Source organism: Anopheles nili, chromosome 3 (assembly GCF_943737925.1).
Source record: "Anopheles nili chromosome 3, idAnoNiliSN_F5_01, whole genome shotgun sequence".
Classification (NCBI taxonomy): Eukaryota; Metazoa; Arthropoda; class Insecta; order Diptera; family Culicidae; genus Anopheles; species Anopheles nili.
In genome coordinates, this window is record NC_071292.1 from 13497190 (window position 1) to 13510767 (window position 13578).

The 13578-nt window shown below is 49.3% G+C and overlaps 1 protein-coding gene across 1 annotated transcript; it reads left to right on the forward strand.

Moving 5' to 3' along the window:
• The first annotated feature begins 9581 nt into the window (after positions 1–9581).
• LOC128722805 (arginase, hepatic) lies at positions 9582–10667 on the forward strand. Its single transcript, XM_053816486.1, has one exon. The coding sequence runs from the start codon at positions 9582–9584 to the stop codon at positions 10665–10667; it is 1086 nt and encodes a 361-aa protein (XP_053672461.1).
• Positions 10668–13578: the final 2911 nt, after the last annotated feature.

Here is a 13578-nt window from a genome sequence, read left to right on the forward strand (position 1 = left end):
ACTTTCCGCTCGAGTGACGCCGTCGTTTGCTTTAAAGGCGTCAGTGTTTTACGATTAAGATTGGCAGATATGGTTGCTCCTTCCTTTTCGCAACCAAATGTTCGGGAAGGATGCGGTGAATTCGTTGGTCAAAAGACTGAAGAGTTGTAAGGATAGCTTGCAGTTTCGATGAATGATCAAAATCTCATTGCAAGCTGTCGGTCAGATTTATTGGAAGTCATAAAATTCCTATTTGACACTATGAGGGGCATTTACGAGAGAGAGGAAAGTTCACTAGCAATAGAAAGAAAATTTATTGCAATAGATGTAAAATTTGAACAAATAATCTCTAGATTTCCTCAGAAAGGCAATGGAACTCAAAACGCATGCAACTTATCTACAGTAAAAGCTGCTCTTATGTAACACCAAACATACGTGAAACCGATCAGGTAAAGCACTCGCAGCGCAGCGTAATTAAATTCGCATTTGTCAAATATCACGTCAGAAAAGAGCCCAGCTTACGAAACGGAGCTCCCATCCGTGCGGGGTATTGGGAACTGCAATTAGTTTAGTTGTCTTGCAGGTTGCAACGCACGCCGCACTGCAACCGTTCGATCGTGTTTTCCCGATCGAAAGCCCGTGTTCGTCCTCGTTCGGGCAAACCTTCCGGTAAGGCTTTCGAGGCTGCTCGAGCTTCTGTAATTGAGTCCCGCATCGAATGGGACCGCTTCCTGTAACCGGCTGTCGTCGTCTTTGTCGAGAATGTCGTCCTTACTGTCCGTCCCGCTAAGCGCATTGTTCGCAATAAAGCCGGTCCGGGATGGGAAAAGCGCACCGAGTAACACACGGCCATTTACCGACGTCAATACTGACGTTCCGTTGGATTGGGCGGGTTTTTCCGGCTGCTCGCTACCGTTCGTTATCAATTCCGACTCGATTGGTCGCTTTGCTATCGACAGAGAGTAAGAAAGAGAGAGAGAGAGAGAGAGACCCAGTGACAAGGATGGTGCAACTTCATTTTGAGATCGTAAATCAATTGCGCTGCTTGCGATCTAATGAGCATCAAGGGTTTCTTCCGTATTCGGGGAATTCTTCACATTCCCTGAAACTGAATGGGGGCTTTGGTATTATCAAAACACTCCGAATGATTCAGCTTTTGGGTTGCATTTCTGTGGATCACTTCTATGGCTGCAAGTGAACTGTAAAATTGCTCCCTCATATCTTCCGAATGCGCGCTTCACCCGCAGCTACAACCCAAAATGCCACAATCGTTGCGGAAACCGCATGTCCCAGACCTTCGTGCGACTCCAATCGGGGTAATATCAATTTCGCATTACAATAACTCAATTTGTTATCCACCCGGAGCGGCTGGCTCCACTCAAAGCGGCCATTTTGTTCTACCTCAACCGCAGGCGAGCATATGTTTTCCCGGTCGGATTCGAGCTCGGAAAAGGATGCAGCCAAGCCAAGCAAGTCAAGCATTAAACCGCTCCCGTTCAGGACGGTGTCGCAATTTCGAATGCCGGGGGTTTTTGGAAGGTTGCATTTCTGCACTTGGGTGGCTGCCGATTCCGGGATTTGGTATCTGCCAAGTGCACGCCCGCTGCACGCGGTTTGCATGTGCTGCAAGGTGCGAGATAAAAATCCATTCGCTGTAATAACCCGCAGTTCTATCCCGCAGGTGTGTCTCTATGTGAATGTGTGAGTATTTGAGTGGGGATAATGGAAAACCTGTCTCCGAACACTGGAAAAAAGGTGGTTCAACCCACTGTCTCTATTGCCACTGCGAAAGCGAAAGAATTGAATGTGCGCTAATATACGACATCCACGGTTTGGCACGTGCGCGTAATAAATTCGGCGAATCTGCCGGCGCTCGTCGAATAAATCACTCAAAATTCCTGCCCGCAATCATTCGGTTGAGGGCATAATTGGATTTTTCCTGCATGCACGGGGAAAAGCGCTCGGAATGGCGCTAGTAGATGTCATTTGTTTGATTGAAGGGTTGAGATTTGTGTTAGTCGCACCTGATTCGGGCGGGGTGCAATTTCGTGGCAGCTTACGTTGGGAAGCGTTTGCGTTGTTTTTTCACGATAAAACAGCGAGTGAAAGGAACCGATTCAAATGTTCCTCGATTAACTTTTTTTTGGGCGCAAGAATAATATAAGTTGAATGAAGATTGATGATCTAAAAGATAGCTTAAGTACCAGACTGTAGTGCTACAAAAATTATCAGCTTGCTTTGAAGGGCTAACAACACAAATCAAAATTATTCAAGCAATAAAACAATTTGCTTGAATATCTGTTAATCCTTTAAATAATCATTAATGTATACTAATAATGATTATTTTAAGGATTAACAAACATTCAAGCAAATTGTTGTATTGCTTAAATAGCTTCTCGAATGTAAGTGCTCTAAACGTTAACTTAAGCAGCAGTGACTATCAAACGTTTCTTGCGGGTTATAGCTTCCCGTCCACTAACCCCATTTTAATTGAATAATCTTCACCGAAACGCTTTCGCTGACCCACACAAATAACAAGCATCGGCGCATATCGATTCTCGTTCGCCCACGCGTCCTTCCAGCCACTTGTTCGCATCAATAATTCAACAATGCCAATTTAATAGTGTCCATAAAATCGACACCTTTCACAAAATATTTCCACCATCTGCTCGTGACCCTCGGATGTGTGTGTGTGCGTTTTTTTGCTTTTTTTTTCCTTGTCGGCCCTACGACGGCCTCCCCGCAGCCCCCCCCATTGGACGGAATGGGGATTTAAATAATTCAACACCCGAGCCAGGAGTGAGAGAACAGCGGCAGCAGGATAACGATCGAAACCGGAAACGGCCGGCGACCGGCGTGCGGTGATGGGTGATTGAACCGTTCTCAATGTCTTCGGGATCTGGTCGGTTGTAAGTGTGTTCCGGCGTCCTTTTTTGGCCATGCAACTTTTAAACCGAAACCCCGTTTCGACCGTGAACGTGACACTCTCACAAGGGCCACCCGAATGTGCGCGGCTACTTTGCTGGCCGTTACATTCACAACCGGGCTGGGGCGCAGCGGACTGCGAACGGGTGAAAATGGTTCACCCCCATTCGCTGGTGGTAAGGCGGTTCGGGTTGCGGCCGGCAGAAAGGACCCGTAATAAGCTTACGAAGGGGGATTTTTATACATTTACGAGCCCAAATCGGATTGAAAGATGCCGACCTGCGGGTCCGGTAGGCAGATATTGGTCGCTTGCTTTTTCCACTTTTCTTTTGCGGGTTGCTGAAGCAAAAATAAACGATAAAGGAGAAGGATGATATTTTCGCAAACACATCACAAACACACACATACACACCAGAGGGATGGCCATGAGAAACCATCGAATGAGAACGGGGAGAATGGATCCGACCGACGAACGAGCTGGTGAAAAATTGAAGCCATCCAGGTAGGCCACCCGCAGGACACGTGGAAATGTATGGGTGACCAGTGGCCGTAAACTTACGCACCTGCACACGAGAGGGCGCTGGTGGCAGAAAAGCGAACGGAACCAGATTCGGGATAATAATCGTAAATTGACAATAATGCGATTTTGATTCCGATCGCTCGGACCACGGAGCCCTTGAGGTTGAAGGGTTGACGGCATTTCGCCGACCATTGTGAGGTTTTATTTTTGGGGTGCACGAAACGCATGGACAGGACTTTTCGCCCGATTGTTACGGCAGATGTTACGGGAGAAGTTTTTAGGTTGGAGCAGCCATTTGCCAAACGGTTGGCCGGAAAATGCGATTGTGCCTCGTGCATGCGTGCACTCGTGCGTGAGGCTTTGCGGTTACGGAAGAGCTGAGCCGAAAAGATCAATTCAATGGGGCGCGAGATCAATTGCCCACGACATACTTGAGAGGCAAACGGAAGGGAGTTTTTCTTTTGGTGTTGTGGAAAACTAAGCAGAAAACAAGGTTTTCCAATCGTTTTTTTTTTCGGATGTAACGCATTGGAACGGTGAATTGAAGTGGAATAATTAGCTCTGATCAGCCTTATTGATGATGAGTTGACAGTAGCCTTCTACAATATCTCTATAACTTCAGCTGCTTCGAAAACAAGAAATCTGTATTATGAACCTTTGAACTATTTTCGAATAACAAACAAAATATCCTTCGTAAATGAACGCGTTCCTAAACAGAGCGAATTTGCCCATAGTGCATCAAAAGTCCCAGCCCAAACAAGGTGCATTTCGATCGCATTTCCCTGATGCTGTGTCACCATCGATTTCTCCGTTAAATGGCACCGATCCCTTACGAAACCAGCGGTGTAACAAAACGTATACGTGCGGTCTACCGATCGGACAGCGGTGTTACGAGAGACCCACCTCCCAGTGCCGGTGTTAAAGTTATGGCTCCGTATTTTCACGTGCTTTCAATGGATTTCGTGCGGGGTTTCAATCGACGAATGGAGTACCGGGTGGAAAATTTACATTTCAATCCCAAACCCCAAAGCCCTCCGGTTCCGCGGTTCGCAAGCAAATCTAATCAGCGCAGATTCGCCCGTAAATGAATGATGAGTCCTTAGGGCAGCTGGCGTGGAAGGGAAAACCACCCGGTGATCAATCGTTGATGTGGCATGCCGTGGCAAGTGAAATAAAATGTATCGCTGCAGTCCGGTGGGGTGCAGAAAAGGGCTCAAAAACCCCATCGTACGGTGGGAAAAACGTGGGCGTCGATTTTTCGATTTAGCACCGATTGCTCCGACAAGGGCACTCGTTCGGATGCCGCGCCGTGGCCGTGTGTGTGTGTGAGGGTCCTAAAAGTGCCCCGGTCAGCGAGTTGGATGCCGGAGATGAGATTAAATACACGCTCAATTTCAAAGGGGCTGACCAAAATGAGCTTTCCCGTTTTAAGCGCTGTCCGGGGGCACGAGTCCAGTCGAGAATGCCACGCAGCCTGCGAGTTGGACCACCGTTCTCGGCGCTGGTGAAACAGGATGGGATTAAATCGGCTAAAACCCGTCGCATAACTAACGGCAGTGGGTGCCCGAGACCCCGAGCCCCGTGAAACGAGTTTAATGATGTTCCGGCTTATTTATGCCCCCCGAAATGGACGCCGTTCGCTTCTGTTGAAACCCAAACTCAAGCGCGGGCGCGGCTCTTTAATCATGGTTAAATCTGTTTACTCGATAACCTGGTGCCGAGGGTGCCTCGGTTAGCCAATAAGGGCTGATAGTTCTACCGCGAGTCTGGTTGGTCGGAACCTTAGCGTGGCGTGGAAATTGTTACACTGCCACGACGATGATGATGATGCGGAAATGATGCGTTAGCGATGGTTGGTGTACTTAGCATTTTGCTCAGTTACGAAGCTCAAAAATCATCAAATACAGCAACCATAGTCCTTAGGGAAAAACTTCCCTTTTCCCGAGTGACGAGTTGACGAGTTGTTTTAATTCGATTGATATTTGACTCGTTTGCGCTCGTTTCCCTTCGAAGTTTGAAATGCAATTTCCAATCAAAGTTGATATTCGTATTGGCGTCTTTTCACTGCAGAGTGTTTGATGAGCTTTATTTACCCGGTCATAAACGTCCTAGGCGCGCCCACCGCATGCCCGCATGGGATGAAATTAATTTAGAAACGAGCTCTCGGAAGCACCCTCGATTGAGTTGGTTGGGGTGGCATGAAAAACTCGCTCACTCTCCCCCAGCTCAACTATAATTACTTGCATATGCACTGCGTGCACTGCATAATAAAAGTTTGATTGGCTTCGGTGGTGCAATGCCGCATGCATCCCATGCAAATGACGATCGATCGATGCCTTACCGATCGTGTATCGGTTGCTCGAAGGGCCAAACACATGGAAATTAATCGAGGTAATGCGTTGGACGCGGGCAACCGGGAACGCCAGCTCTCGAAAGATCGAACCATCTTGCGAGCCAAGTGTACGAGTTCGATGCAAATGCGCATCGCCAGCCCGACCGGAAGCGGTTGGCATCGACGAAAAGCCCCCTCCCCGTGATGGTTGCAGGAATCAATACAATGCTTAATGTACACGTCGCATTGGTACCGATGCAAGTGAGGTGAGGCATTCGAGCCGATGAATGGGGGTGCATTTGGGTAGGGAAACGGCGTATGCAGTTTATTGAGATGTGTACCGGCGATATGTATGTATGCGCTTGTTGCACCGGCATTGCATTCCAGACAGCTGGGTAGATGCTGCTGTTGCTGCGGTTTGTATCCACGATTTCGCTACGGTGGGAAGCGTTTAGCAAACGACGAGGTGTCTGCCGTTACAGATTGCCTGCAGCATGGCGACTAATCTACCCCCATGGATGGAAACGATGCACTGGGAGCACGATGGAGCCGGGGTTGGCGTTGAAGGACTGCGTTATTAAAAACGAAATGAGTTCCAAGTAGCGGCGCCCGTTAGGGATGCTGCTGGTGGGAAGAAAAATATGCGAAATACCACTGCGAAAGCAATGGCAGAGACCGGGTGGTGGTGTGGATCTGCTCAGCTTGGTTGGTATATTGGAAGCTGTGGCTTATCGATATTTGCCGGACGGATTAGATGCGTCTGATCCCGTCTCCGGGCGCTTGAGTGCTAGCGATAACATGCTAGGGCATTTTTAATGCGGTGCTAGTGATTGTATTTTGTGTCTTCTATCTTGTGATGGATTGAGATTTTTATATATCCCAAATCGATCGGTTTGCAGTCAATGGGAGTTTAAAATAATGTTGACATTATTAAAAAAAGCATCGTTTTTAGTCGCGGCATTGTTGCAAACATGAGCTTTGGAAGCGTGGAATATTTGTTGTGTCGAATATGCAAAATGTTTCATAAAGGACAAATCGGGAAAAATGTATCAAATTCATATGAAAATGTTGCTAAACTAGAGACTGAAGTGATCTAACTACAGGCTGGAGAGATGCATTAGTTTATGAGACACCCTTTCTCTGTCCATTTTTTCAAATCTTTGACCAATTTAAGTGTGAAGCCAAGTGGGTGCGAGTTTCTTATTACACTTATGGTATAGAGAAGTTAATGAAAAAACGTAAACAGTTGATATGCAAACATAAGCTCGAACAATTCTCCACATGGAACATTGCATCCCGCGGTGGGGCATCAAAAACGTGCCTCGGTTTCGTTTCCGAAGGAAATAATATCGATAAAACATAACAAGCGAACGGGGGAGAAAAAAAAACACAGAAATAATGAAGCAAAACGCCCACCAGAAGGCGGCTTACCATAAAATGAAACCTTAATTAATTATGAGGCGTAGCATTAAAAAGAAACTGCGATCCGCGGCACAGGCCCACCAGGCGTGCGTGCACGTGCAACATCATCCGTGGCGTGATTTCACGTTCGTGTATTTTAACTGCGCACCGAATTGTTTGCACAACATGTGAGTGAAATCAAATATTTGCATTCGCTTTCCCGACAGCCCCGGCCACGGGGACCAAGCACTCGAATCGCGCACCCCAAATGTGCCTGTACGCGCGGATGTGTCAACGGGTTCGAATTTTCATGATTTCTTTCCACCGAGCGCAAAAGCGTTGGGGTAGGCGGTGGAGTTCGTGGGTGGAGCTGAGGTTAGCTGAGGAACCAAATTTTAATCAAGTTCCCATCACTTTCCCAGCAAAGCGTGCAGGCGCGGCAACGGAATGAGCGCGCAACGAAGCGGCAACGATGGTTGGAGCGATTTCCACGGCCAATGCTTTCCACCGAGTCACGAGCAGATTCCGCGGAAATGAGTATTTAACTGTGGTCTCATTTCCGTCCACCGCGATCTGCCGCATCTCTGCCGCTCACTTTGCTTGCTTGCATTCCCGTGCACGCACCGTAGCCACCGGTGCTGGTAGCGAGGAGCCATTTTTTATCGCCCAAATTAAAACGATAACGGGCAAGGAAAGCAAAACAATATGACAGTTCGGGCGCTGGTGCGAGGCGTGCTTCGGTTTGCGCCATGGTTTGCGATCCGAGAACGTGCGCATATGAATGGGAAGATTAAATTAAAATGATAATCATATTTCCGTCAGCCGCGTAATGCGCCCCCCCCCCCAGCAAGGCGTGAGGCGTTCTCTCGAAAAGGTCGAGAGTGGAAAATGCGCCCTCAAAATCAACACGCTCTAACGCACCCTTTCTGCGGGAGCCACGGCGGACTGTCCAGTGAGCTCGAAGTGGGTTATGTTGGGACGTACGAAAAGTCGATTAAAAGTTTGTGAAAACTCACGATCATTGTGGGTTAACGGGTGGTTTGGAACAAGTTGCGAGGTACTTGAGGTATTTTTAGCTGCAACGATGTGACACGTGCGTGATAAATAATCACATGGATTTGATGATCACGGCAAATTCATTAATAAGGAGTAAAAAAAACCCCTCAAAACTCTATTCAAACAAACAAATGCACCGAATATTCGCACACTTTCGCACTTCATTTAATCCTCGCGCAACAACTAACACTTCGCCTGTACAATCATTATTGCAATCGTTAGCGTCAGCTGACCGTTTTGGCAATAAAATCAAAGCAGGCGAACAACTAAGCCGTACCAACTGCTCTTAGCTAGCGACGGGCAGATAAGTCCCTTTGCTTCATCCAAGTAGCCTTCCAGCTCGGAGAGCCAACGAAATATTGTGTTGATTTTCTGATCCACTGCCACGGAACACCACCAGTGCTGTTTGGCCCACACGATAGAAGAACTTCACCGTGCAACTAGATAGCCGAACGAGCTCCGTGAACGAGCGAACATTAGTCAACGGCGGGCGCCAAGTTGGCTGCGTCTTACGCCAGCGAAGTGCCAGAGAAAAATCACCATCCCCATCCACTAACCCTCGTTGGGGGTGGTGAATTTTTCACCACGCCACGCCGCGCTGGTAAGCCTTAATTGGAATTAATTATAATGGAAATCAATTTTAATTAGCTCCGTCGACGGATTCACGCTGCATCTCGTCGTGGCGTCTCGTAGTGCTTCCGGCGATTGACTGATGAACGGATGCGCGTCCCTTGGAGACGCGGTTTCGTGGAACCAGTCGGAATGGTGCCCGTGTCTCGAAGGCTCAGTTATCGCTTACAGCCGGCACACGGGAACGTGTGACGCTGATTAATCCACCCGGAGTGCGCGTGGTGAGCGAACTGTGAGAGAAATAAATGATCGGCAAGGCGGTCCGGAAACGGAGCCACCAGGACTCGAGGGTGGATTGAGGCTCTTAAACAGTGACGGATGGAATGGGACGAATTTGGGGTGGCGAATCGAGGGCCGTTGATGCTGTGTGACGTGCGTTTACTGACCCGGCTTCGTTGAATTACAGGCACACCACGAAAGGGACGCGCGAGTAAACAACGTGGACAATCTTAAAACAAACAACCGAGCGCCGTGTTAGCAGGCAACCATCGAGCTGGTTCGAGTTCCTCCGGACGAAGTGAAAGTGACAAAGCGAGCCCATCGCGCGTCCGGAGATAACGCGTGTGGTTGGATTGCGTGACGCCGTTCAAGGGCAAGGTTATCGCTTGGTTTGCGAGATTAGGAACGGTTACGCCGGGTTTCGGTGGTCCAACTTCGGATCATCAGTTTAATCGAAATCGTCGGCGTGTGTCGATCGTTCCATCGGTGTTCGAATCGAAGTAGAAACAGTACCAGACAATGTTACCGCGGATAGCGTTGGTGCGGTTGGTGCGACCAGCAGTGTGGAGTGTGTCCTTTCGTGGGCTTTGCAACAAAGCCCCAGAACCGCTGCTTGCGACGGTGCAACCAAAAAAGATCAACTACGAGCGGATCGGCATCGTCGGTGTGCCGTTTGATAAGGGCCAGCGAAAGAAGGGTGTCGGACTTGGCCCGAAAGCTATCCGCGAGGCGGGTCTGATCGATCACATCCAGGAGATCTCACCCAAGCTCGACATCAAGGATTACGGGGACATTCAGTATGAAGCACTCAACTTCCAGGGTCGAAAAGTGGGCAACATGAAGAAGCTGGAGCACGTGGCCAGTTGTAGTCGACATCTCTCGCACCAGGTGACGGAGGTGTTGGATGACGATCGGCTCTGTCTGACGCTCGGTGGTGATCATGCAATTGCGATCGGTTCGATCGATGGACATCTACATCACAGCAAGGATGTGGCCGTGATTTGGGTGGATGCGCACGCGGATCTTAACACCAATTCGACCTCACCGTCGGGTAACATCCATGGCATGCCGGTAGCTTTGCTGGCCCGTGAACTCTGCGATTACTGGCCGTATATCCCGGGGATGGACTGGCAGGAACCAATCATCTCGATCCGGAATCTCGCCTACATCGGACTTCGATCGGTCGATCCGTACGAGCGTGCCATCATCGAGAAGTTTGGCATCAACGCGTTTGGGATGCGTGAGGTCGAGAAGTACGGCATTCGCGAGGTGATGCGTATGGCGCTTGAGCGTATCGATCCGGAAGGCCAGCGCAGTCTGCACGTCAGCTACGACATCGACTCTCTGGACGTTCTGGAGGCACCCAGCACGGGAACGAGCGTTCGTGGTGGGTTGACACTGCGTGAGGGCATCTACATCATGGAGGAAGCGTACGGAACCGGTCGACTCGCGGCTGTAGACCTTGTCGAGGTGAACCCATCCATTGGTACGCCGGAGGACGTACGCAAGACCGTCGAGGCCGCCGTACATCTACTGATGGCCGCTTGTGGTCACAGCCGTAAGGGTGACATCGCTGATACGCTTGATCTGCTGCCGAAGAGCTGAAACCTGCCTGCTGACGGTTGTGAATTCTCTGTGCCAATGTTCGCAATAAATTTCAGGCTTTCAGTTTTTTTACTTAAACTCTCCATACGTGTACGTGTGCTCGAACGAATCCGGTTTGTCCGTTCAGCATCGGTTTTTGCTAGGATCGCTTGCTGGGGATCGGGAAACTAATTGGTGTGGTTCTAATCGGCAAACACGAGCTCGGGCCTCGGAAGAGGCCACTGCCAAACTTTGGCCGGTATTAATTCGTGCGGTCAGTCGGTGTGGGTGCATCGGTTTTGACGTGGAGTTTTGGCCCACCCACACCCTTTTGCATAGTGCTGAGTGGTTGAACATAAATTTTCTGCCGCATCACACCAGCTACCGGCCCGAACAGGTGGAGTGCTATTGATCGAACCGGGTTCTATTTCCGGTTAAACCGGGAGCGTGATGCTGGCGTACGCTTGCTCTCTCGCTCTTGAACGGCGATCTTTTTTTCTCTCCTTTTTACCCGCTAAAGGAGCATCCTGCAAGAGATGCATTTCAACGACCACCAGTCGTCCCGGGAAAGGTGCCACTGCAACCGAAGGTGGTTGTGGTTTTTGTGCGTTCCACCAAAAGCCCCCTAAAACCCCCGAAACAAAGCGAAACCCCACGGTCTGGGCGATACTTGATAAAAGGTAATTTATGATTTCCTCGTCCACCACGGGCCGGAGCCGGCATTGAGAGTATTATTTAATGTTTCCTCTTCCCGGAGGCTCCCGGACATCCCGGCGTGTGTTGTTTCCTCGTAAGGAGGACTTCCTCGCACTCGGTGTCTCGGTGAGTGGGTGTTTGTTGCGGTTACACCACAAACCAACCACCCAGCCGTGCTTTGGGTGGCCAGGAGACGTGTGTTTCCAAATTAGAATTTAGACTTTTATTGCCGCCTGTCCTGGGGAGGCATTCGATGGCCTGGAACGGTGGCCAGGGTGTGGTTGTGTGTGTGTGTGTGTCCATATGCACGTTTGGGGGAGTTTGGGTTTTCCATCCCAGAGTGGGAAGGAAATCCAATTTGAAAGCACCCATTGAAAGCTCGCCGTGTTCCTTTTCTTGCACAAACACACACCCACACCCATACACTCACAATTGGGGACATTTTTCACGCCCGGCTGTGCAGTTTTATGGTCGCAAACACGAAAAAAAAACCTCCCCGAACGACGAATGGTCGATGTTGAGTTGTTTTCCTTGTTACGGTTTTTCACCCACCCTCGCTAATCGTTAAACGGTACCGGCGCCGGAAGGATGCGGACGTGTTTCCGGGGACGTATTTATGATGACTTCTTTTGTGACGCGCCGGGTGGCACAATTTTCTCATTCGAAAGAGGTCGTACAAGATTTATTATGACCTCCGCACCGTTCGTTCGCTTTCCTTGCGGTGTGGCGTGTGGGGGGGGGGGGGGGGGGGCGAAATTTCGGAGCAAAAGTTTAGAATGGTTTCATTCACCTTATTTGTGTGCAGCGAAAGCCACGCGGCCATGCGTCTTCATTGGCGTCGTAATTTATGCGTGGCGCCGACGAACACAAAGCTTCCGTTCGCCACTGCTAAAGCACGTTTAATGTGATCGGCTTTCTTTGGCCTTTGAATTGCTTTCGATTAGACAAGCTTTCGTGAGATCGCGCTTTCGCCAGCGTGCCACAAGAAAATGGGCACCTTTGTCCCGCTGCGTGTCCGCAAAATGGCTCTTCATTAGGGTTTGTGCCGTCGAACAATGCCCGCTTGGGATGTTTTCTGCAGGACGAAAAAGGCGAACCGAACAACCTTCTCCCGGGGGGGTGGCGTACCATCAAAAAGGTTGATGAGTGTGACCTCCCCCCACCCTGTGTCCCTTACGCGACAGGTACTGGAACAGGACTCGTCTCGGGGGAGTCTCCAATGCTGCCGGTGAAGGCTGTGGTTTGCCTCTGTCTCACGGGTGCTGACGACAGGGACAGTGACAACCACAAAACAAGCATATTATCGTCAAAAGTTGGCCGTTTTGGTGGTATTTGATACCGTCGGGTAGGGTGGATTGCAGGGAGGAACCGACCGAGAAGGTCCTTTGCCCGACACCGGTCGCACACGAGGGCAATGTTTGGCCAAAACCAACTTACAGTGCACGGAAAAAAAAAAGGTCAAAACTCATTACAAGTGTAATCTCTCGTCATAATAATTAATTATCTTCACGCAAACCGAGCACTCGGCGTCGTTCGGTGAGTTGACAGAGGTGGCACCGTGGGCAAAAGGGTCCCCGACCAGAACGATGGGTGGTGGGTGTTGTGTGCGAAAGAGATGCTAGATCGACCGGTACTGGGACTTTTCGGTTTCTTTCAGAGCGAGCGTACGTTAGTGAGGAGGTGGGTTTTTCCGTTCAGGGAACCATGCAGGGGCATGATTTTAGGAAGATTTCCAGGAAATTGCGAAGGTGGGACTCGTCGTCCGTCAGCAGCGACTGAGCGTGGTTGGCGACTGGTCGACAGGACGAAAGGACAACCCGGTAACCGATATCATTTAGCTGTTTATAGTGAACCATTTATCAACGTACCATACTGTGTAACGCAGTTGAATTTCGAATGGCGAGGAGCTTCAACTCGGAACTGCTTCTACGAGTGAAAGTAAAGCGGGTGTTGCGACGACATGGGCAATAATTTTATGAAATTTGCTGTCACTTGGAGGTGATAAAGCACATAAATTGCTGTTGAAATGAAAGAAAGTTTGTGTTTGGAATGAAAGGTTTTTATAAGGTGCTTTACCAATCACGAGTTTTTCTGTTATTGCGTGTTGTTATTCTGTAATTATTATTGCTACAAAAGAAGTTTGTTATCGGCCCATGGTATTCGCATTTCGTGCTGCTTTCAGACTCCAATCTATTATTGTCTTACCAGTGAAAGATAAAAATATAAACTATTCATA